Source organism: Ornithorhynchus anatinus, chromosome 13 (assembly GCF_004115215.2).
Source record: "Ornithorhynchus anatinus isolate Pmale09 chromosome 13, mOrnAna1.pri.v4, whole genome shotgun sequence".
NCBI lineage: Eukaryota > Metazoa > Chordata > Mammalia > Monotremata > Ornithorhynchidae > Ornithorhynchus > Ornithorhynchus anatinus.
This window is the reverse complement of record NC_041740.1, coordinates 12,650,718-12,672,979: the sequence shown is the minus strand read 5'-3', so window position 1 is coordinate 12,672,979 and position 22,262 is coordinate 12,650,718. Positions and strand designations below refer to the sequence as shown.

Below are 22,262 nucleotides of genomic sequence, written 5' to 3'. Positions count from 1 at the left end.
AGCAACTTCTTCTGAGAAATGATTTGTTTTTTGCAAATCCACATTTCTATTGATCACATTTAGACTATTCTCCAGGTGCTTTCTGAACTCTCCTTTAATATTTGTTCCATTAGCTTATTAAGGATTGGAGCTATATTTCATGAACTGTCAGGCTAGATTTCTGTGAGCAGTTTCTGTTCTCAAACCTCTCACAGCTGGTATTCTACCCCCTTTCCAAAGTGAGTATTAGTGGTCCAGAAAGTTCATTAGCTAATTCCCCAAATAGCCTGGGAAGCATTTCACCCAGACCTTCTGATTTGCATATTCAATTTTTATAATTATTGCTTTACCTGTTTAATCATCAATGACTAGTTTACACAGGCATGGCTTTGATTAACTCCTATATGTCATAGTTCTTTATTTCCTCAACTAAAGATCCTTACAAATTTCATTTTCCTCATCATTTATTAATGGCTCTTTTCCACTAATTCATTCTTCTTTGGCTAATGATTCATTTAGAAAATGCCCTATTATTTCTCTTAAACATTTTGCCAGTATTGTCTGAATTGACTTTTTAAAAAGCACATTTAAAATGCTGTTTATTCCATCTGTTTCTACAGCTTTGAAAGAGAAAAACTTATTTTCAAAAAGTCTCCTGGCCATTTTTCTTTCTCTGCAGTTCCCTCAGAATCAAAATCTTATCACACAGAACAAAAGACAGGGGTTCAGGTAATAATGACTACATGGAGATGAAAGCCCATTAGCCCAGACTCTACATTAAAAGCGACAAAAGCATCCTATTCTATGTTCTTCATGTAATATTTTGGATGATGCAAAATTCTTCCACCTTATTTGGATTTCATTTGTCCCTGAGGTTCACTCTTACATTTTGATTCTCTGAATTGGACAACTGAGTCAGATTTTCTTTGGTAACTAACAACTTTGGTGTTTGCATGTATATATACACACACAGGCCCCTCTGGTTATCTTGTCTAATCTGGAGTGTGGCTGAATTCATTAGTTTGAAAACATGGTTTGTATTTTATATGTACCGTGACCACTGTATGGTCATTCACATAATTGAAAGATCCTGACAACAATCATCCTCGGTTTCATGCATGGTCAAATCACCCACCTCTCAGAATGGAGAGTGAATTGCATGATGTAGACACTCCGCTGCTGTTGATGACCATGAATTGCTTCTAATCTGAACTAGCAGCAGTCCAGATAAACACTTATTAAAATGAATGAGATGAGCTTTTGACTATAGTTTCAATTGGCAAAGATCAGTTTGAGGTATTTCCAAGGGCACAGCTCTCTCAACATACCCCTTTCTCCTTCTAATTTGGTTAATAAAATATCTAGCATTTCTGTCACAAATCAATATATTTATTCCCTTGTGTTGGAGGACATCTGATTTTTATTCTGGAATCTACGCTAGATGCCTGATGCACTTTACTGAAGGTACACAAAGATTTATTCAGCCACTGTTATTAGTATCCTCCCCTACAACTAACCTTTTATGACAATTCATTTCGGGGAAAAAAAACTTTTCCAAGAACAAAACACAACATGTAGCATGATCAATTTTGTAGTGCTTTTTGTCTTATATTATTACATAATTTCCATTTTCAAGTGGCACATACATAATTCTACAACTCTGGGCTTTACCCCTAACTCTGACAGCCTGACAGCCAAGCAAATAAAATTCAATCCAATGGCTGTTTCCTAGGTAACAAGGAAAGCCTCAGCCAGTGGAGTTAAAAAAAAAAAAACACCAACCTGCAGCATTTTCCACTACACTTGAAAAATACATTTTAATTGTAAATGTGTCACAAATACAACAACATTGAAAAGCACTTTAACACAAACGATTGGAGACTGTTACTTTGGCACACTATTTATGTAAATATGAGATGGATACAAAAATAGAGAGTTCTTCCTATGCTGTAGCTTATCACTTAACATATTCGATTGAATAATATTACTTTTACTAAACAAGGCTGATTTCTAAAATCTGGGTCCTAGATTTTGTATGAAAACAGTTTGTAGGTATTTAGGCTATAACAATTATGCACCCAAATTCCAATCTCCACACTGTGATGTGCATGGTGTGTGCACACACTGCGAGCATGTACAAATTTTGTTTCATAATTGAAAGGTTGTATTACTCTCAACAAAGAATGACAAATTTTCAGTCATTACTGAAAAGTTTTCACTGTGTTTTTATTTGTAAAAACAAGTAGCACTGTAAATGATCTGGCTGCTTTTAGTTCCAATCTTCTTACATCTAACTTTCAATTTCTGCAAGAGGTAAACTTTGACAGTTAACCTTTTGGAAAAAGATATTGGAAATGTACTGTTCCACAGCTATTAAAATGTCTTACAGCAGCTTTTGTAACTGAGATGGCAAAAACATTTACTCAGATGAATAGAAGCATGTTGGATGCATTGTATTGTACTTTCCCAAACCTTTAGTACAATGCTTTGCACACAGTAAGCCCTCAATAAATACCATTGATTAACTGATAAACACTAACAGTCTCATAGCTGTTATGAGGGCTAAAAGGTTGGATATTTCTTCATATTTTTAAATTCAGTAAATCAATAATACTGCGGAGCTGCTCCTGTGAGCGCAACAATATGCTAAATGCTTGGAGGAGTTGAAGAGAATTAGTACACGTGATCCCTGCCTATAAAAGAGATTAAGGTATTTCTGTTTGGGACCCTCTACGCTAGGACCGGCAATCATCCTTTTTCTTTTTACCAGACCACTTTTCTGGCTCAGATCTGGAACAACTAAGAGCACTGGATTCCTTTATTGTTCATATTTTTATTTGCTGTGATCAACCATACTGCTACCTCAGCTCCCACTGCTGAGATTTGCAGCTTGGAAACAGGACCAATAATAATGATAGTAATAATAATAAGTGTGGTACTTGCTACATCCTGTGTGTCAAGCACTGTACTAAGCGCTGGGAAAGATACGAGACAATCAGGTACCACATGGGGCTCACAGTCTAAGTTGGGGAGAGAACAGGTATTGAATCCCATTTTGCAGATGAGGCAAATGAGGCACAGAGAAGGTAAGTGAATTGCCCTAGGTCACAGTGCAAGAAAGTGGCAGAGCCAGGATTAGAACCCAAGGCCTCTGACTCCCAGGCCCATGCTCTTTCCACTAGGCCACGCTGCTTCCCTGGTGTCCTAGCAAAGGGATGTAATGATTCTGGAATAAGGTGGTGGTCAAGATCCTCTCTGGAGGAACGCTTTAGGTTCTGGTGAACTTGCTACATCCGCAGAATGGCACCTGTGACATCCTCAGAAATGAGATGGCTGCATGTCCGGCATAATCCACGCCTGATATTTTCCAGGGCGATCAGCAGCCACTCTTACCCAAAGTTTTCTGAGTGGGTGAGGAGCACTGCCAGTGACAACTGAGAGATCTGGGCTCTTAGGTGGAAAGTGAGAGAAGGAGGAGGAAGAACCACCACAAGAAAAACAGCCCCTGGTCATGTCTACTGTTTCTCATGCACTATCCCAGGCATCTAAAACCACTGTCTTTTTGAACCCAGTAGGTGTTCAGTAAATATCCTGGATTAACGGAAGAGGGGGAGAAGACTGAAGGAGATGGAAGGACCTGTGAAGCCATATACATAAGGGGGTAATACAAGAGGTAGAATTGGTATCACTGGGGTGGAAGGGTTGGAAGCAGAGGAAAGGACTTCTCTGAGAACAGAATCACTGACGGAGAGTGATAAGCGGAGGAATTGTGGCAGGTTTGGGATTGGGTAAACCAGGAATTGTCTGGATATTTCTTAAGGAGAGAACCTCCTATCTATCTTTCTGGCTAGTCCATGTCAATCAGGAAGATGAATACCTAGCAAAATGAAACTTGAAAATAAGGGTTTTGTGCAAAAAATAGCTGACTTCTAATGCATCCTGTCCTACTTAATTTTTTCACCATACAAGACTGATCACATTACCATTGATTTCCCAGGGTAGGGCAGCTGCAATTGAACTTTGGGTAATCCATTTTCTGGGCTTTGTGGATCAGTGCCTTTGTACAGCAGGTAAACTGCAGGCCTAATTGGGCAGGCAGTCGCACTTGCATGCACTTTACTATTTTTCAACATGTTTCACACAAACGTGACTGCATAGGAAGTCTTATCGAAAAGAACAGGTAAGGGGGTGGGAGGAAGTAATTAGGAGGGAAGAGAGAGGGGGGGTGGGGGGGAGAGAGAGGGAGAGAGAGGGAGAGAGGGAGGAGAGAGAGACACACACACTTCTCAGGAGTCTTAGTAAATATTTTCAGACCATGTATTTGGAAGCTACTGGAATTCATGTAAATATGTTTTCAGGGCCAAGATATTCACTGAACACCTACGTCTTGTGGGACACTCGTTTATTAAGGAGGTAGCATTGACTAGTGGAAAGAGAATGAGAATGAAATTTAAAAGATATGGGTTCAAGTCATGACTGTCATACGTCTCATGTGTGACTTAGGACAAGTCACAAACTCCTTGTGTCTCAGTTTCCTCATTTTAAAAGTGGGGATACTTTTAGACAGTAAATCCTGTAAAACAGGGACTGTGTCCAATCCAGTTATTTTATATTTACCCCAGTGCCTGGTACACAGTATATTACAGTTTGGTAAAGATACAAATCTGTTCCCTGGTTTGGAGAAACTTATGATCAGCTAGTTGTAATAGTCTATCTTTTGAAGGTCAGAAGTAACTAAGCAACCAATATTTTTCTTACCATGCCATCTGGGCCAAGCATGAGAGGGCACTCACTGGGGGTATTAACTGATAATGAGATGAGAACAACATAAATGGTAATACAACTGATGACCAAAATTATCACTTGCAATTAAATAGGTTCAGCAGTGGCAATATGGGAGACGGTACTTAATAATTCTTAACCTTTTTTTAGGTCATTTTGATTTTCTGGATCTTTTCATAGAATTTGAATACTACAGGAAAGATGACAAACCATTGATTATACCCCACAGAGAATCAAACAGATGAAAAATAGAAAAATATTTCTGGGTGAGTAGGATTATTTCTCAATCCTGAGAATGCAGTGGATTTATAGTCAAGCACCACCACCACTGCCTTGTATCAGAATACAGAGAGCTTTTCAGTGTTTTAAGCTTCCTGTCACACTGATTTTATTTTCCTGAATCCACATGAGCCTTGTATACAGTCCTGGGCATTCAGAAAATAAATTTAGGTGAAATACAGAGTAGACTAGCTGTGCCGTACTTTGACTTTGCTGAACTTTACAAACTTCTCACATGATATAAGTGCCTAAGATGGGATCACATATAAAAGCTGGACCTATATTAACCGATGATGATAAACTCTATAAAACATGGCCAGGTAGAACAGTGGTGAGGAGAGCTCAGAACAGGCAAGAAAATTATTTTCCTAAATTGTCTGTCAATGCAAAATTAGGAGGCAATCTCAAGCACTTGGGAGAGATCTAAACTGAAAAGAAAATGATTTTATAGTTTGTGGATACACTAGGGGTGGGGTAACTGAAGAATGATGACAAGTTGCCAGGTCTTCAAGGGAAAGGGGTCAGGATGTGTTTTCGTGTCTCTTCAGGAAAGCTTGGGACTATCTCCACAGAGGGCACTGAATGAAACATCAAATGCAAACAACTCAACCAGAAGCACAACACCATTCTACTATGTTTACACATACTTATGGGCCTAAACGTACCCACATGTGCAGTCAGGGGAGTAACATGGCCTTACGGAAAGAACATGGGCCTGAGAGTCAGAAGACATGGGTTCAAATCTAGACTGGCTATTTGTCTACTATGTGACTTTGGGCAAGTCAATTAAATAATCTGTGCCTTAGTTTCCTCATGGCATAGAAGCAGTTTGGCTTAGTCGCAAGGGCACAGGCTTAAGAGTCAAAGGATGTGGGTTCTAATCCCAGCTCCACCACTTGTCTATTGTGTGCCCTTGGGCAAGACACTTAACTTCTCTAGGCCTCAGTTACCTCATTTGTATAAACAGGGATAAAGACTGTGAGCCCCAAATGGGACAATTCAATTACCTTGTATCTAACCCAATGCTTAGAACAGTGCTTGGCAAATAGTAAGTGCTGAATAAATACCATAATTATTATTATTATTATTATTGATAGAGAATGGACCTGGGAGCCAGAAAGTTATGGGTTCTAAGCCTGGTTCTGCCACCTGTCTGCTGTGTGACCTTGGAAAAATCACTCCTCTTCTCTGTGACTCAGTTACCTCACCTGTAAAATGGGGATTAAGACAGTGAGTACCATGTGGGATAGGGACTGTGTCTGACTGGATTTGCTTGTATTCACCCCAGCGCTTAGTCCAGTGTCTAGCACATAGAGCTTCACAAATACTATTATGATTAATACTAATAATAATGATAATAATGAAATGGGGATTCAAAAACTATTCTTCCTCTGATTGAGAAGGCCAGGCACTGTGTCCAACAGGATTATCTTGTATTTACCCCAGTGCTTAGTACCGAACATGGCACATAGTAAGCATTTAAATACCCCTGTTAGTAGTATTACCATTCATTCAATCAATCGAATTTATTGAGCACTTACTATGTGCAAAGCACTGAACTAAGTGCTTGGCAGAGTCCAATATAACAACAAACAGTAATAGCAGCAGTAGTACTAGTAATTATCTGTCCTCAGTTGAAGATGTTCCTGCCGGGGATACTGCCCATGATCGAGCCAACATAGGACTGGAAAAAATGTTCTATCAGGGATAAAAAAAATTGGCTTAAAATTAAGAAATAAAAAGTAAGGAGGGCTATTTTTGAGGTTGAAAAATGATTTTAACATCTTCATAAATGATTGGATCTCAAAGTATGAATTTGCAGTGAAGTCTCAAAGGGTGTTGGACTTGCCAAGAAAATAGAACTAAAAACACCGGAACATCCCTCATAAGGCTGACTGAGCAGCTAATGGAATGGGTTAAAGAGTGGCAGCAGAGTTTCCTTGAGAGCAAGCCAAGGTAAAGTCCCCAGGGAAAAATAATCCAAAACAACTATGTGGGGCTTAGACCTATCCATCACAAATTAGGGAACATATCCTAGAGCGTGGGTGACAACTTTTCATTTTGAGCCTGGAGCCAGCTTTGGAGAACGGATGGAGACTGGAAGGGGGCAGGCTTCAAAGAGCATTTAGGGTCAAAATCACAGGTTTTGGGGGTCTTCAGAGCCCTGATTGGAAGCTTTCAGGTCTGGAAGTTGAGTTCAAACAGCTGTGGGGACCGAAGTCAAATATCTACATCATAGAATGAACCGCCTAGGCCTGAAGTTGCTGTGAACGGTTCTTTCAAATTCCAGGGAAAGGGCCTTCATGGACCAAAGGGGCAGGAAATAGAGATGCAGGATAAAAAGAAGTCAGAGAAATGCCTTTTCTAACCAACCTTCTAAATGAATCTCTCCAGTTCACTAAAAAATGACTCAACTAAGTGGATATATATTCAAATTTAATTGAACCCTGTGAAGTGCCATATTGCCACACAATCGGAATCCTAAATAAAAATGTGTTATCTCTTGCTGTCAAAGATAAAGGATCGGGGTGTTAGTTTGCAAACCCACTGTGTTAGTTTAGAAAACACTTTCTTCAGTGCTGATTAAAGAAATAATCTCTTTAAAGCACAGTTCATAGACTGTGTTGACTTTAACCACACTACTTATTCATTCAGAAAAGCTTTATTTTTTTTTTACACAAAAAGACTTGCTAGAGCAGTTTCCCTGAAATGATGCTTCTTAGAACTTAAATTACTTTTAGGATACCACATGAAACTTAATGGCACGATTAGCAAATCTAGATATATTCTGAACTCTACTTAGTTTGATGAGCCTTGACTTTTAAAATGCTTATAATGAATATTATTAGATTTAAAATCTTAGTTTCTTCAGTGAGAGGAAAATGGAGCATATGTGAACATAAACAGGTTACAGGTATAATGCCATGTGGTTATCTTGACTTATTCTGACCTTGGATGTGGGGAGGAAGGCAAGGAAACTAGGTAGGATACATCCAAGAAAAATGAGTGCCAGACTTGGAACTACATTTACTATGCCTACCAGGCTAAGACCAGAGTCACATTTCAAAAGGTGTGTATAGCTTTAGGTCTAGAGTTAAGGCCAGCAGAATAATTTTATATTTGCACTTTGTACAGTGCTCTGCACAGAATAAGCACTCAATAAATACCACTGATTGACTGACTAATGCTCAATGCAACCTCTATTAGGAAGCCACTATAAAGGCTCAAGGAAGTTAAACCAGATTATTCCCAAAGTCGCATTAAGTAATAAAGCCACGAAAAAATATAGCTTGTAAATTACTAAAGCCTAAGCCATTTTCTAGGCTTCAAAAGAAGGACACAGTAGTCTTCCCCAATTAATTTCCCAGCACCTATCAGCTGCCTTAGCACTTACGGACTAAATTAATTTACATCCCTCCTCAGCACTTATGAATATAACTGTCATCAATTATTTATTTTGAGCCCTGTAGTAAATAGTTTTATGTCTTTCTCCCCCATTAGACTGTAAATCTGTTGGGCAGGGAATGTGTCATTACTTTATTCTTTACTTCCTGAGCAGTGTCCTGTCCCAAGAGGGCAGTCAGTAAATACTACAACTACTGTCTCAACCCTTTATTCAATCAGAACAGAAAGTACTTTCTACTTTCTCACATGGCAATATGACAAGATTATTCCTTGAAAGTACACTATTTTTAAGTTACTAATGGGACAGATGAGAGAGGGCAGGAGGCAATTGTTTTCCTATTCTCTGTGGAGGAAAAGCGGAATGTAGCTGTACAATCCCCCATGCCTTCTGGAAGATAAGTGCTTAATTTGAGTACAGTCAGTGCTGCTGACTGTGGCATTCAATTTTCACACAATAATCAAGAAATGACATTTCGTTCAGTGCCATGTCTAGCAAAAAGTCTCTTTTCAGACTATTAGACCCTATCCTTGTTAAAGAGACATTGAAAGAATTATCAGAGGTCACAAAATTTAGGGAGGAGGAAAGCATACTCATCAAGGCTCACTCAATTTATAAACTACAAAACACACATCAGCATCTCCCTGTGCACCAAAGAATAGATTTATTTTCTTACAACTGAGGAAACATGCCTCAATCTTTTGACGTCTAGGAAAAACTGAGAAATTAAAAGGCAATTTTACTCTTTTTCTAATCTTTGCTTTATTCCAGTTGCATCTTCCAGTTTTTCTTGGGTGTGTTTGTGAGTGTGAGAATAAACAAAACCTGGAGGACAGCTAAGTAGAAAGTCTGTTCAACTAAGAGCCATCTGTTATCCTTTATCACCCTGCTTTCTCTCCCTCAAAAGCACATACACGCCAGGACCCCACAATTTAGTTTTTGACAAAGTCCACCGAAAAGAGGGTTTGTTTTCCAGAGAGCTACTAGATAGCCTCAAAGCCTCAAATTGATGCTGAATGGGCCAATGAAATGGACAAAGACAAAGCCGATGCTCACCTGGGTATTGCTCTATCTTTCACTATCATTATTACTGTTGTTGGAGAAACCCAAGATTTGTCCGATTTAGCATTTGCCTTAAGCAATTTTCAGAGCCTGAGGTCACTGGGTAGAAATAAAAAATCTGTCACATATGCAATTTCTAGCTGCTGTAAGGAGAAATAAACCCTGGCTAGAGCTGATAACACTAGTCAACTTGACCAATGCTGACATGCTGCTTCAGCTTCATAAAGCCAATTAAACAGAATTTATTTCCCTACCTGATGAGCTAATGACAGATCCTCTACATGAGCAGACGGTTTTCTAGCTTTTTCATTGTACTCAGCTTGCAAACAATTTTCCCAATCAACTATTCACAGTCTTAGCATCATGAACCAATAATCACTGTTATGAAGTTAATACTGTTTTACTCCTGAAAGGGAGGAGGAAAACATCAACTGCACCTGCAGCTACCATGAGGTAAATGTTCTATTTAACATCCAGCAGTCTATCAAGGATGAATGAAAAGGTATTATGTAATAACTGCAAATCTCCCACTTGATTCACCTGAAAAGACGCCCTTGAAAATGAAAAATTTATGAATTGAGTTCTACTGCTTTAAAAAAGCTACCCTACTTATAGAGCATATTTTATCATAGCACTTAAGAGCGTTGCCAGCGGTAACCAGTCAAAGCACTTGATGGTTAAAAAACTAGGGCACCAAAAGGTTAAGCGGTATGGCTCTACCCATCTGAGTCCTGAACTCTACTGATATCACTGCAGAAGTGATGTGCTTTCCCCTACTCCCCACTCTTCTATGGGCTCCTTTAATAGAACTAGGCAAATGGGCTCCTAAAATGATTGACAGGGATTGTGAGAAGACACGCACACAACAGACAGCAGGGAAATGGAGTGCTGCGGCAGCAGTCAGACTTCAATCTGACAGCCGAGGGCAGGTGGGAGGAGAAAAACAGGAGGGCTTGAGTCAGACCCTGCTTCCCATGGCTACATCTCTCCCAATCCCATGTCACCTCCCCTGCAAGCTTCTCCAGGACAGAGCTTACCCTGGCCTTAAGCAGAACAAATGTCTAATGGTGAGATACTCTTGCATGGTGGGCAATTTTGTTTCATCACCCCCTTCCTGGGCTGTAATGATACAGCAAATAATTGGTAACTAATTCAGAAAGGATAACTGCATTACTTCCATTGATACATACCCATATATAATACACACTATCCACACTCTGAGTCCAATAGACTGATTACTAAGGGCTCGAAGCTTATCCACTCATTAAAACATATGTCTCTAAGTTTGTGTTAGGCAGAGCTTAAATAAACAAACTGATCAACAAAATAAAAAGAGCATCACCCATATTATGGAGATATTTTAATTAAATGTGATGGCAGTCTAGTGATTTGAAGTCCTTGTGCTTTCTTGACATGATGGTTGCTAATTTGAACCTACTTGTGCTGCTCTCACCGTAGTTTCACCCTTATAAACTAGGGCATCCTATCAGAAAAAGAATTCAAGACCACTCTTCCTCTCATGTAGTGCTATACCACCATGAAAATCCCCACTCTTTTGCACATTTCTCCATTAGAGTGGGCAAAAAAATTTTCACTGTTGGGAGGAACCAACATCCCACTTAGGCCAAAAAAAAAAAAAGCCTTTTCCCTGATTTTCTAGCTGCATTTGTACATTTTGGGTGAAACAAGAGGGAAAGGCAGACAATGATCCTAATGCTGTTCTAATTTTTCTTCTCTAATAATAATAACCAATGATGATAAGATAATTATGACATCTGTTGAAAGCTTAATTTGTGCTAAGCACTGGATTATGTTTTGTGGTAGATACAAGATAATCATGTTGGACACAGTCCCCGTCTCACATAGGGCTCACAGCCTGAGGGGTAAGGAAAATAAAAATTCAATCACCACTTTTTAGATGGGGAAATAGATACCCAGAAAGTTAAATGACTTGTTCAAGGTCACAGAGCAGGTACGTGATGCAGCTGGAATAATAATCCGTTCATTCATCCATTCAATTGTATTTATTGAGCACTCCCTGCTCACAACGAGCTTACAGTCTAGCTCACAAGCCAGGTCACCCCAACTCTGGGATGGAGTCTTTCCCAGTAGGCCACAATGATTTTCTAGGCAAAAAGATGTTGGGAATGCATGAGATTCAATAGCCTGGGCTCAAGGAAAGAGGCTGTGGAAGAGCAAAGATGGCCTTATGATGGTCTCCCACTGGAACTGACAAACTGACAGATTTGCCTTGGTCTTGACATTTAAGGGGTGAGACCCTGTTTGAAGGAATTCATTCAAGTGTGAGGTTTTGCACAGCACCATTTGCACTTACCCTACTCCTTGACAGAGTAACACACACACACACACACACACACACACACACACCCTCTCCACACACACACTTTTTCTTTTCAATTTCTTCTCTTACACTTTTACACTCACTACTTATTTAGACATTAGGAAAGAATGCATTGACTATGCTGGCTTGGTTTAAAAATGTCCCAAGAAGAACACCTTGTTCCTTGAGGAAAACCTACGCAACGGGTTGCACTTTGTATATCCTTCACAATGTGGAACTGATATGATGATCCCGAGATAGACAGCCACGATCCAGTGAAGCAAAGGTGCCTGATATTGCTGGCAGAGAAGACTGGTAGTGCAAAGCCATTTCTAACACTTAATTAATGTTGGTATTTGTTAAGCGCTTACTATGTGCCGAGCACTGTTCTAAGCGCTGGGGTAGACATAGGGGAATCAGGTTGTCCCACATGGGGCTCACAGTCTTAATCCCCATTTTACAGATGAGGGAACTGAGGCACAGAGAAGTTAAGTGACTTGCCTACAGTCACACAGCCGACAAGTGGCAGAGCTGGGATTCGAACTCATGAGCCCTGACTCCAAAGCCCGTGCTCTTTCCACTGAGCCACGCTGCTTCTCAAGGAAATGAAAAAATAAACAAACTCTAGAGAAGTAAGCAAGAGGTCTGTATGAAGTAGGACGAGATGAGAGAGAAGAAATATTATCTATCAGGCTTTCATGTTGACAAAACAATCCAAAACCTAGGTGACTCTCTGAGGTGCACAAATAGGAAAGCTCCAGGATACCGGATCAAAATGGTAAAAAAAAAAAAAAAAAAACCCCACAAAAAAACATTATTTCTAATGTCCCATTTCTAATTCACATCCGTGTTTCCAGATGGCTTAAGGTGTCCCCTCTCTTTCCCTTTAAAAACAGGGTGGCTTAATGGATTGAATTTTTGCCTAGAAATTTTTGCCTAGAAAGGAGTCAGAAGAACTGAGTTCTAATCCTGGTTCGGCCACTTGTCTGCTGAATGACCTTGGGCAAGTCACTTGAACTTTTGTGGGCCTCAGTTACTTTTTCTGTAAAATGGGGATTAGGTCTGTGAGCCCCATGTGGTACAGGGTCTGTGTCCAACCTGATTAACTTGTATCTACCTCAGTGCTCAGAATAGTGCTTGGCACATAGTAAGCAATTAACAAGTACCATTATTATTATTAGAGAAGCAGTGTGGCTCAGTGGAAAGAGCCCGAGCTTGGGAGTCAGAGGTCATGGGTTTGAATCCCAGCTCTCCTACTCGTCAGCTGTGTGACTGTGGGCAAGTCACTTAACTTCTCTGTGCCTCAGTTACCTCATCTGTAAAATGGGGATTAACTGTGAGTCTCACGTGGGACAACCTGATTACCCTGTATCTCCCCCAGTGCTTAGAACAGTGCTCTGCACATAGTAAGTGCTTAACAAATACCAACATTATTATTATTATGCTAGTCAGGTCGGACACAACCTATGTCTGTCATGGGGATCACAGTCTTAATCTCCATTTTACAGATGAGGTAATTGAGGCAGAGAGAAGTTAAGTGACTTGCCCCAAGGTCACATGGAAGACAAGTGGCAGAGCTGGGGTTGGAATCCAGGTCCTTCTGAGTCCCCAGCCTGTGTCCACTAAGCCAGGCTGCTTTATTCCAAAACCATGCGGGTCAGTCTAAGTCAAAATTCCCTGACACATAAATGCACAAATCAGACACTTAGGTCCAATGAAAAGGGGTTACAATGGAAATCACAAGATATTTAGAAACTTAATCATAATGTGAAATTATTCAATGTAAAGCATACCAAACCATATGGTCCAGTGAACCAAGTGATAGGTTTCATTTTACTGGTGTATTGTAAAACTTCATTTATTGCTGAATACTCTGGGTGGGGAAAAAAATGTGCTCCGTTAATCATTTCCACCCTTTAAAATACAACAGTGAAATTTACAAAACAATTTCACACAAAAATTTATCCAAACTACATTGCTGTTTATTTAAGTAATATGGGGAGGAGGAAAAAGTGAATGCTTTCCCTTGATATCAGTGAAAAGGGATTTTATTTATGGTATTTAAATGCCGTTCTGTGGAACAAACAACTTGGTTCACAGACAGTGCACCCGCTGCTGAACTGCTGTCGCCTGACATCCCGTCTTATCTGCCAAATTGCTCATTAGGTTTGGCAATTTTCACCTGCGCCACCAGTTTATATTTCAGCAGGGAATAAACATCAGTCTGCTTTAACAATCTTCTGCAGTGAGCTTCCAACCTCTCTGCAGAAACCCAGCCGCCCTCTCCCCCGCCTGCAAGTCTCCCAAAGAAAAAAACTTGACGACGCAATTCCATAAAGGTTAGAAAATCAAAAAACCAAAAATGGGGGATAGAAATAGTGTGCTACATTAAAAATGTCAACATTATCCACTGATTTTCAGGTCTTCTTCATCTGTTCAAAAGAGAAGCCTCTCCAGTAAATACAACACTATTTTGGAATGGGGCAAGGGCAGGATAAGAGATTGATTCAGAGTGGCTCTCACCCACTTAAAACCTTCGCTTTAATGCAGGAAGGATGGCAGCATAATTTTCCAACAAACAATGGAGGTAACATGGCAACCAGAACAAAGAGGCAGATGAGCTGCCCTCCACCTTTGCCTAATAAGCGTAGTCACTGCCCACACAGAGGACACTTGCACAGTGCCATTTCAAAGCAGGTCAGTGCAAGAGAACAGCAAAAGACACTATCTTTGTGGGCAAAAAGCCACAAAGACATAAAACAAAACATCCAAAACTCTACAAAACAACTTCCGATGGAATACTGTTTTTCATTTTGCAGAAGTAAAATATTCACCACCAACCCTGCAATTAGCTAGAAAATTACAATAATTACAGCAATTTTGTATCCCATCTCCAATCCAATTAATAGATATATGACCTTGTCAACATGTAATAATCAAGACTGCATCTACAACAAAACTGGATGGGTTTTATATGCTGAATAGAACTCGCACAGTAAGAAGGTAATTATTTGAAATTCTGAGAATACCATTTGTATGCTATGCTCCACTTCACAAGCTAAAAAGGAAATAGAATAGGATACTACTTCTATTTTCAATATGTATTCAAATCAAATACTTGAAAAGGTATGTCTAATACCCATTAGGGATATGGGTATCTGCAACCATGGTCTGGATTTCTTTGAAATATACATTTCCTTGAAATATCTAGTTAGGATATGTTTTCTTAAGATTCCCATAAATTGACTAAAAACTACCAAGACAATACTGGAGGTAATATTTCTTTCATGTTTTATAGTTATTTCTGAAATTAAGCAGGCATTTTGAAAAAAAGCATGATTTTGATACTGGGAAAAGAAACATCTAAAATGAAAAGAGATAGAAATTTACTGAAGAGTTTGACCTAAACATTTGGAAGCAATGACATGTACAATTTTTTTTTCCTTTTAAAAGCTTGGATCAATCATCTCAGTTTCAAGAGCTATTTTCTGCTTTTATTAAAAAAGAGTTTATGAGTGAGATGTAAAGCTTAGGAAATACCTTTGAAGTGCAATATTTTCATCATATATTTCAAAGGGTTTTCAGTCAGGTGTCAAGTACTCCTGGGGCTTTTTAACATTTCAGAATAAAATGAGTCTCTGAATAAAAAGGGGCACTCTATAATTTCACCTTAAACGCTAAAACTTCACAAGTCAACATTTGCAACCTAAGGGAAGCCTCATTGGCAATTTGCAATAATTTTCTGCCTCTTTAGCAAGTAAGAAAAGCAGAAACTTAATGGCTTGGGCCACACACCACTTGGATTTCCTAAGAAAGGTGAGTTTGGAGAAATGAAACGGGACAAATGGAAAGTAACACAAAACTGTTCAGGGTCCATCTTCCCTGATTAGACTGTAAGACCGTCAAAGGGCAGGGACTATCTCTGTTACAGATTTGTACATTCCCAGCGCTTAGTACAGTGCTCTGCACATAGTAAGTGCTCAATAAATACTATTGAATGAATGAATTTTTAAAAATCTCTGGTTTGCCCGTGATTAGTGGGGCATGTAAAGACAGGACTGCAGACAGTTTCTAAACTTTTTTTTTTTTTTTGCATTCAAGATAAGAGTTGCTCTGACTCAGTCTGTAACAGAGTTTCAAAGAAGTTAGCCTTTTCACTTTATACCATATGTCTCCTTTCTGATTGCTTCTGGACCAGTTGATAGAAAGCAATTTTCAGTAAGTGGTACATTTAATTGTCTAGCATCCATACACAGACCTCTAGGGCTCTTCTTAAACATCCCATCATACACTGAGCTTCCTAAATTCCCTGGACCTCTGGAAAGCACAGGTTCAGACAATAATAAAGGCAAGGCTTTCCTTGTTCCTGCTGTTTTCACTTTATCTATGAGGATGGGTTACACATATATTTTAATAAAGATGAATTCAGAAATAGGGAACAAGCTCCAATTGAGATTTTTCTTTTTCCCCCAAGGGAAAAATGCCTTTGGAATATAAATTTCTTTGAACCATTTCATTTGTACATTTCTAGTACTGTGGGTAAACTTGATGCACTTTAAAAGTGCTCTGAAAGGTATTCTCTTCTGCCCCAAAAGAATACCAAAAACAAACCCCAGTTGATGGTCATACTTAATGGCAAGATTTTCACAGGGAATGAAAAAACCTAGAGACAACTGCCATTACTGAGTTGTAACAATAGCTGAAAGGAGGAGGGTGTAGAGTAACAGGGCTAAAAATGTGAATTCTGGCAACTTCATTACAGAGGATATGGTATTCACCTTAAGGAAGCTTATTTGCAAGGTGGAAGTAGAAAAACCCAATGGTATATAGATTTGGATGGGACTTTCAGATTGTCAGTCCTTGTCATCCTTGTCTTCCTATTTTATACCTTTTCAAAGAGCTCAAATGTGGTCTACTGTATTGAAGAATACATGTATTTAGCTTGCAAGACTATGTTGATTCTAATTTGGGCAAATGTTTAAAAGCTTATTTGAGTACAAAGTAAACTCTATCCAATCCATTACATCAAAGACAGGCTTATTTACTTGTATGCAACAGACATTTGCCCAGGTCTGAACTTTAATCAACTTTCACTAAGAGCAGATAATGAATTCTATTCGCAGTAGCAAGAACGGATAACAAAAGTTGGCATCCCTGTAAATTAAGATGAAACGGCCAGAAGCACTGAAAATGTTCTCTTACTTGCTCGGAGAACTGAAGGTGTGACCTCAATTTCACTTGCTGCTTGATACGGCTGAAAGGCGGAGACATTGTTGGCGCCCATCTCACTGCCAAAAATCTCAGGACTTTGGGTCCCGGTGGAGCTGGCGCTGGTGCCGTCACCCCCATGATGTGGATCTTGTTCGTCAAATATGGCCACAAGCTAGTAAAGGAAAAACACAAAACATATAGTTAAAAATGGAGACTTTCACATCGATACTCTAATGAATCTTTCATAGCCTATCTATGAGAACCAGCGTGGCATAGTGGGAAGAGAACAGAACTGAGAGGCAAGAGACCTGAAGTCTAATCCAGGCTTCTCTCACTTGCCTGCTGTGACACTATGGGCAAGACATTGAACTTTTCTGTGCCTGTTTCCTTACCTGTCAACAGGAGAGTAAATCCTTCTTCTTTCTTTGCGTTCAGCCTGGAAGCCCTATATGGGACTGTAATCTGATTTATCTGGAGTGAATATAACCAAGTTCTTAGCACAGAACTTGGCTCATAGTAAGCACATATACCACAATTATTATTATAATTATCATTATAATTATCAGGGCATAAATAATATAACTAAGAATGTTAACAAACCAATGCCTGGCAAACATTAATTATAGTTGTGGTTGAGGCAGTGTACACACTAACTGTTTAAGATGCATCCACATTCCTCTAGGTGTCTCTGGGCTACTGGATGTGAATATCTGGCTTTGCAGAATTATCTCAGCCACCAAAGGGTCCCATCTCAAGGCTAAATAACTCTAGCAGGCTAATAATTGCTGCCTCCTCAGGCTTCCACAGTCGTTTTGAGATAGTCCTAAATTACCGTATCTTAGGACTGCACCTAGTCTACAGTTTCCAGCTTTGAAGTTCACCTGAGATCCACCTAGAAGCTTTAGTCAATACAAAGAGTAGAACTAGGATGGCTACTGAAGGCATTCACAAACACTGGGTTTCCTTAACACATATGAACAACGTATATGTTGGTAAATTTACACGCTTCACACAAACAGTACAGTGAACAGTAAGACACCATAAGGAATCTTAGGCAGTAATCCAAAGCACTTGGTGACATCAAGAGATTCCAACCCCTGCCTTTTCATTCTCATCCCAGATCCTCGTACACACTACCATTAATAATCCATTATTCTTGCCAGCAGGACCATGTACTTAAAATAAAATGCCCCAGTACCATATCAGTTTTGGATGGGATCAGATCATCTGGAAAACCAGGCAAATGGCAAGACTAAACAGAACCACATGAACTAATGGTTGACTTTTTGGAGAATGACAATTCACCGTTTTAAAGCACTCACATGTCCAGCAAGAATGAAACTGTTCGCAGGGTCCAACGTTTGAAAGAGGAAACACTAGTTAATAGTAATTTGATTTCAAATTAAAAATTTACTCAAAGCAGTTAAAGCATGAATGGGCATTTCTGTGTTGGGGAGAAGCTAGAGGGTAAGAAGAGGAAGGTGTGGATGAGGTGTGTTTGTCTGTGAGTAAGCGTGTATGTGTTTTACATGGATTTCCAGATTTCCATTTTGAGAAACTGGTACACTGGTATGGGAGAAATCTGATGAATATGGGATACCTGTGACCTTAACACAGAATTTCCCTCTGTGGTTTGAAGGAAGCACTGCTGAAGTCCCGTATCTTGTCCTTCTATGCAACTGTGGCTCCAAAGAAAGAGCTGTAGGACTTAGAGTACCAAATGACTTCTTAGCCCCTCTTCTTGCCTCTGGTGATATTTTGGTCCTGTTGGTTTTCCTCTTTTAAAATTTCAGAAACATAAGAAAATGACACTTTCAGCTTCAGCATAACCAACAGCAGAGGAAAACATAGTCATTATAGAGAAAACAAACAGGACCAACTTCACTATGGAGAAGGCAAGAAGGGTGCTCAGAACTCAGTGGTGGCATAAATGATTGATGAGTTGAACTATGGGAAAGGAAGAGATGGAACAGTAGGACATGTAGCACCAAGAAATATCAAATATAACAATCATAATTTCAGAGGGGGTGAAATAAAAGATGTGTGTGTGTGTGTGTGTGAGAGTGAGTGAGTGAGAGAGACAGAGACAGAGAGAGAGAAAGATTTGCTGTCATATAGATGAATACATACTACTTTGTGTTTGACAGTGACTAGTCTAAGCTATAAATTGACTCTAGCATGTTTCCCTATTTCCATACATCAGGAAACAAAAATAGCAGTAGCAAAATTGGTTCAAATCTGGTAAATCAAGATTTTCTATTTTAGGATTTGGTCTTTTGCATCTAGGCAGTTACTAATTTTGATGTCAGACCTGTTACTCAGGTTTGGTGTTTACTATCCATTTAAATCCATCAAGTTTTGACATTTTGGCATAATAGTGAGGATTACATGAAATTTAGGTTTTATGATCAACACTTCTTGAACATTACAAAGAATGATATTTATAATGCTGCACATGGATGCATAGCATATATGTAGATTAGTTTCAATGAGCATTTTAGCCCTTTTAGAAAAATAGCAAATACTATAAAATCACGACTGTCATGAACAAATGCTTTTTGAATTGCAGTGACAGAATCCCAGTTGGTGATCTGAAATATGCCAATAACAAAATTCTACAGCTTTCTTTTAAACCCAAACCTAAATGCCAGGTGCAGACATGAAGTAATTTTATGTTAAATTGTGGAAGATATATAATTTTAGAAAAAGTGCTGGAATGTGCATAGTAAGATTGCCCAGAGTGCTCAAAAAAGCATGGATTTACAAAAAGAATGACATCAAATTAAAAAATTGCTTTCATGCCCTTCAAAAAGTAAAGGTAATTCTTGCTTTTAAATTTCTTGTGTGGTGACTAGTATCCATAATTTGCACAGATGGGTTTCTTGTTGTTGTCCATCAAGCAGATCTACTGTAAAGATTTTTTTTTTCAAGTACAATCTTCTCTTTACTTCCACTAGCTGAAAACTTGATCCTCCTTTGGTCCTACTCATCAGTCAATTCTTCCCAAGAAAAGTTCAACAAATGGGATCCCTCACATTTTCTGCCTTTTCCATGGAAAAGTCATTCGGCCATTCTAAACCCTCCCTCCCCTTTTTTAAAAAAAAAATGGGGAAAATATTAGGAAACCAGTAGACACATGTCCCACAATTCTAGATCTTTGGAAGAGTCATTATACTACAATTTAAATATTTGGCATTCTAGGGAAATTTGGCATATTTTCCCCTCAGAAAAAATGCCATTATTAGAATGAATAGATATTAGAACTTGTCCCCTATCATTTTATTTTTTTGTAAAGTCTAACTTCTTTGTCATTTCACCTCACAACGAAATAGGAGAAGGAATACATTTGGGAGGGGATGAGAAGAAGGGCGGGGGGATTCGATAATTGAGACTGTGGGCAGGGATTGTCTCTCTTTGTTGCTGAATTGTACTTTCCAAGTGCTTAGTACAGTTCTCTGCACAGTAAACGCTCAATAAATATGATTGAATGAATTCTACGACCTACCCTACCTTGGAAGGGTTCAGAGAGTGAGTTGGGTACATGGGATTCTCCACTATGCATGCTCCAGAAAGGTAGTAAAATAATCCGCAGATATGTGGTTATACAGAGAGGTTAAAAAATCATGGCTGTCAAGAAACCAAAAGAAAAACAGAACTGAAAACACACTTTTCTCCCCAGACATCTGGCAGTATATAGGTAAATGTAACTGGGTGTGTTGAAAGACTTTTTGGCAGGTCTGACAGGAGTGGGCAGAATGATTTCAGGGTATCCCTAAGTAATGATGAGACTAATAATAATAATAATACTTGTTAGGTGCTTACTATATGCCAAACACTGATCTTAGCACTAGGGTATATCAAGTTAATCAGATATGCTCAATGTTGGAACTTATTCACAATTCCTTGTTAGCTTAGTTCCTCAAATGAAAATGCCACTTACTGTGGATGCTCTCTGACTTTGACTTACCTTGTAGCTTTAGTTCGCCTCTTTGCTGCTTCACTGAACCCTGATGAATGCTAATTACATATGATTACTTTATCATCTGCTTTTATTTTTCACCCATCAGTGTTTCTACTGAATTTGATCTATGGGGCTATTTGGAAAATGTTGAGGTCTTGGAAAGAGTGTTGCAAACAGCTCTTACCTCCTCTTCATCTGTCCCAGATGGTGTATTGTATTTTTGCTTAGACAATAACTACCCCAAAAGAGTTCTATTGGAAACAGAAATGGTTGAGATTCAAAATACACAAGAGCAGTTATTAAGGAAGGAAGAATCTATTCCAGATGGCAGTGGCCCATTGACAGGAGGAGATGTGTGCCCTTTACTAATGGATATGTTCTTCTAAAACATCAAATGTCAGTGATATCTCAGCGCCCACAGAGTATCACCAGAGTAGTGTAGTCAGAAAATAATACTTCTAGCCCTGAGGCATATGGTAGAACCTGACTAATTAATGCTTCCTAGTACTTTAATAATAATAATTAATAATTATCATATTTGTTAAGCTCTTACTATAGGCAAAGCACTATTCTAAGCACTGGGATGACAATATTAGGAATCCCAGTTTACAAAAGGACGGGTCCAGAAATAGTTCTTGCTCATAGTCCAGGATGATTAGAAGCAAGTTGTAGGTCCAAGAAAATCTTGTGACTCAGATTCTGATTTTTGCCCCCACAGTGCTGCTTTACCAGGGACACAGAAAGAGTACAGTGAATGCAAATGGAACACAAATGGAAATGAATCAAAATGCTACTGCAGAAAAATGGAGACAAGTTTCCTCAGAACAGAGATGAGAGTAATTCTGCCCCAAAAGAATATGAAAAGTCCTTGCACTAGTATAATAATAATAATAATAATGGTATTTAAGTGCTTACTATGTGCCAAACACTGTTCTAAGTGCTGGGGCTACAAGGTATGCAGGTTGTCCCACGTGGGGCTCACAGTCTTTATCCCCATTTTACAGATGAGGGGAACTTAGGCCTAGAGAAGTTAAGTGGCTTACCCAAGGTCACAAAGCAGACAAGCAGCAGAGCCAGGATTAGAACCCACAACCTCTGACTCCCAAGCCCGTGTTCTTTCCACTAAGCCATGCTATAAAGATAATATGGGTCATTTAAAAGGAAAACTTCTGTGATTCACTTCCATTCGAGAGCGAGCTCTTCTAGATTTTTAAGGATACCAGTGACTTCTGGTGAGAATGTAT

The 22,262-nt window shown here is 39.1% G+C and overlaps 1 protein-coding gene across 18 annotated transcripts in view; it reads right to left on the bottom strand.

The window, feature by feature from the left end:
- Positions 1-22,262, bottom strand: part of PARD3 (par-3 family cell polarity regulator) — a 471,934-nt gene that overhangs the window by 252,433 nt on the left and 197,239 nt on the right. For all 18 annotated transcript variants that reach the window (XM_029077450.2, XM_029077456.2, XM_029077446.2 and 15 more), the window contains exon 3: positions 17,049-17,229. In XM_029077450.2, the coding sequence (XP_028933283.1) occupies positions 17,049-17,229 (181 nt within the window). The remainder of the gene's footprint in view (positions 1-17,048; positions 17,230-22,262) is intronic.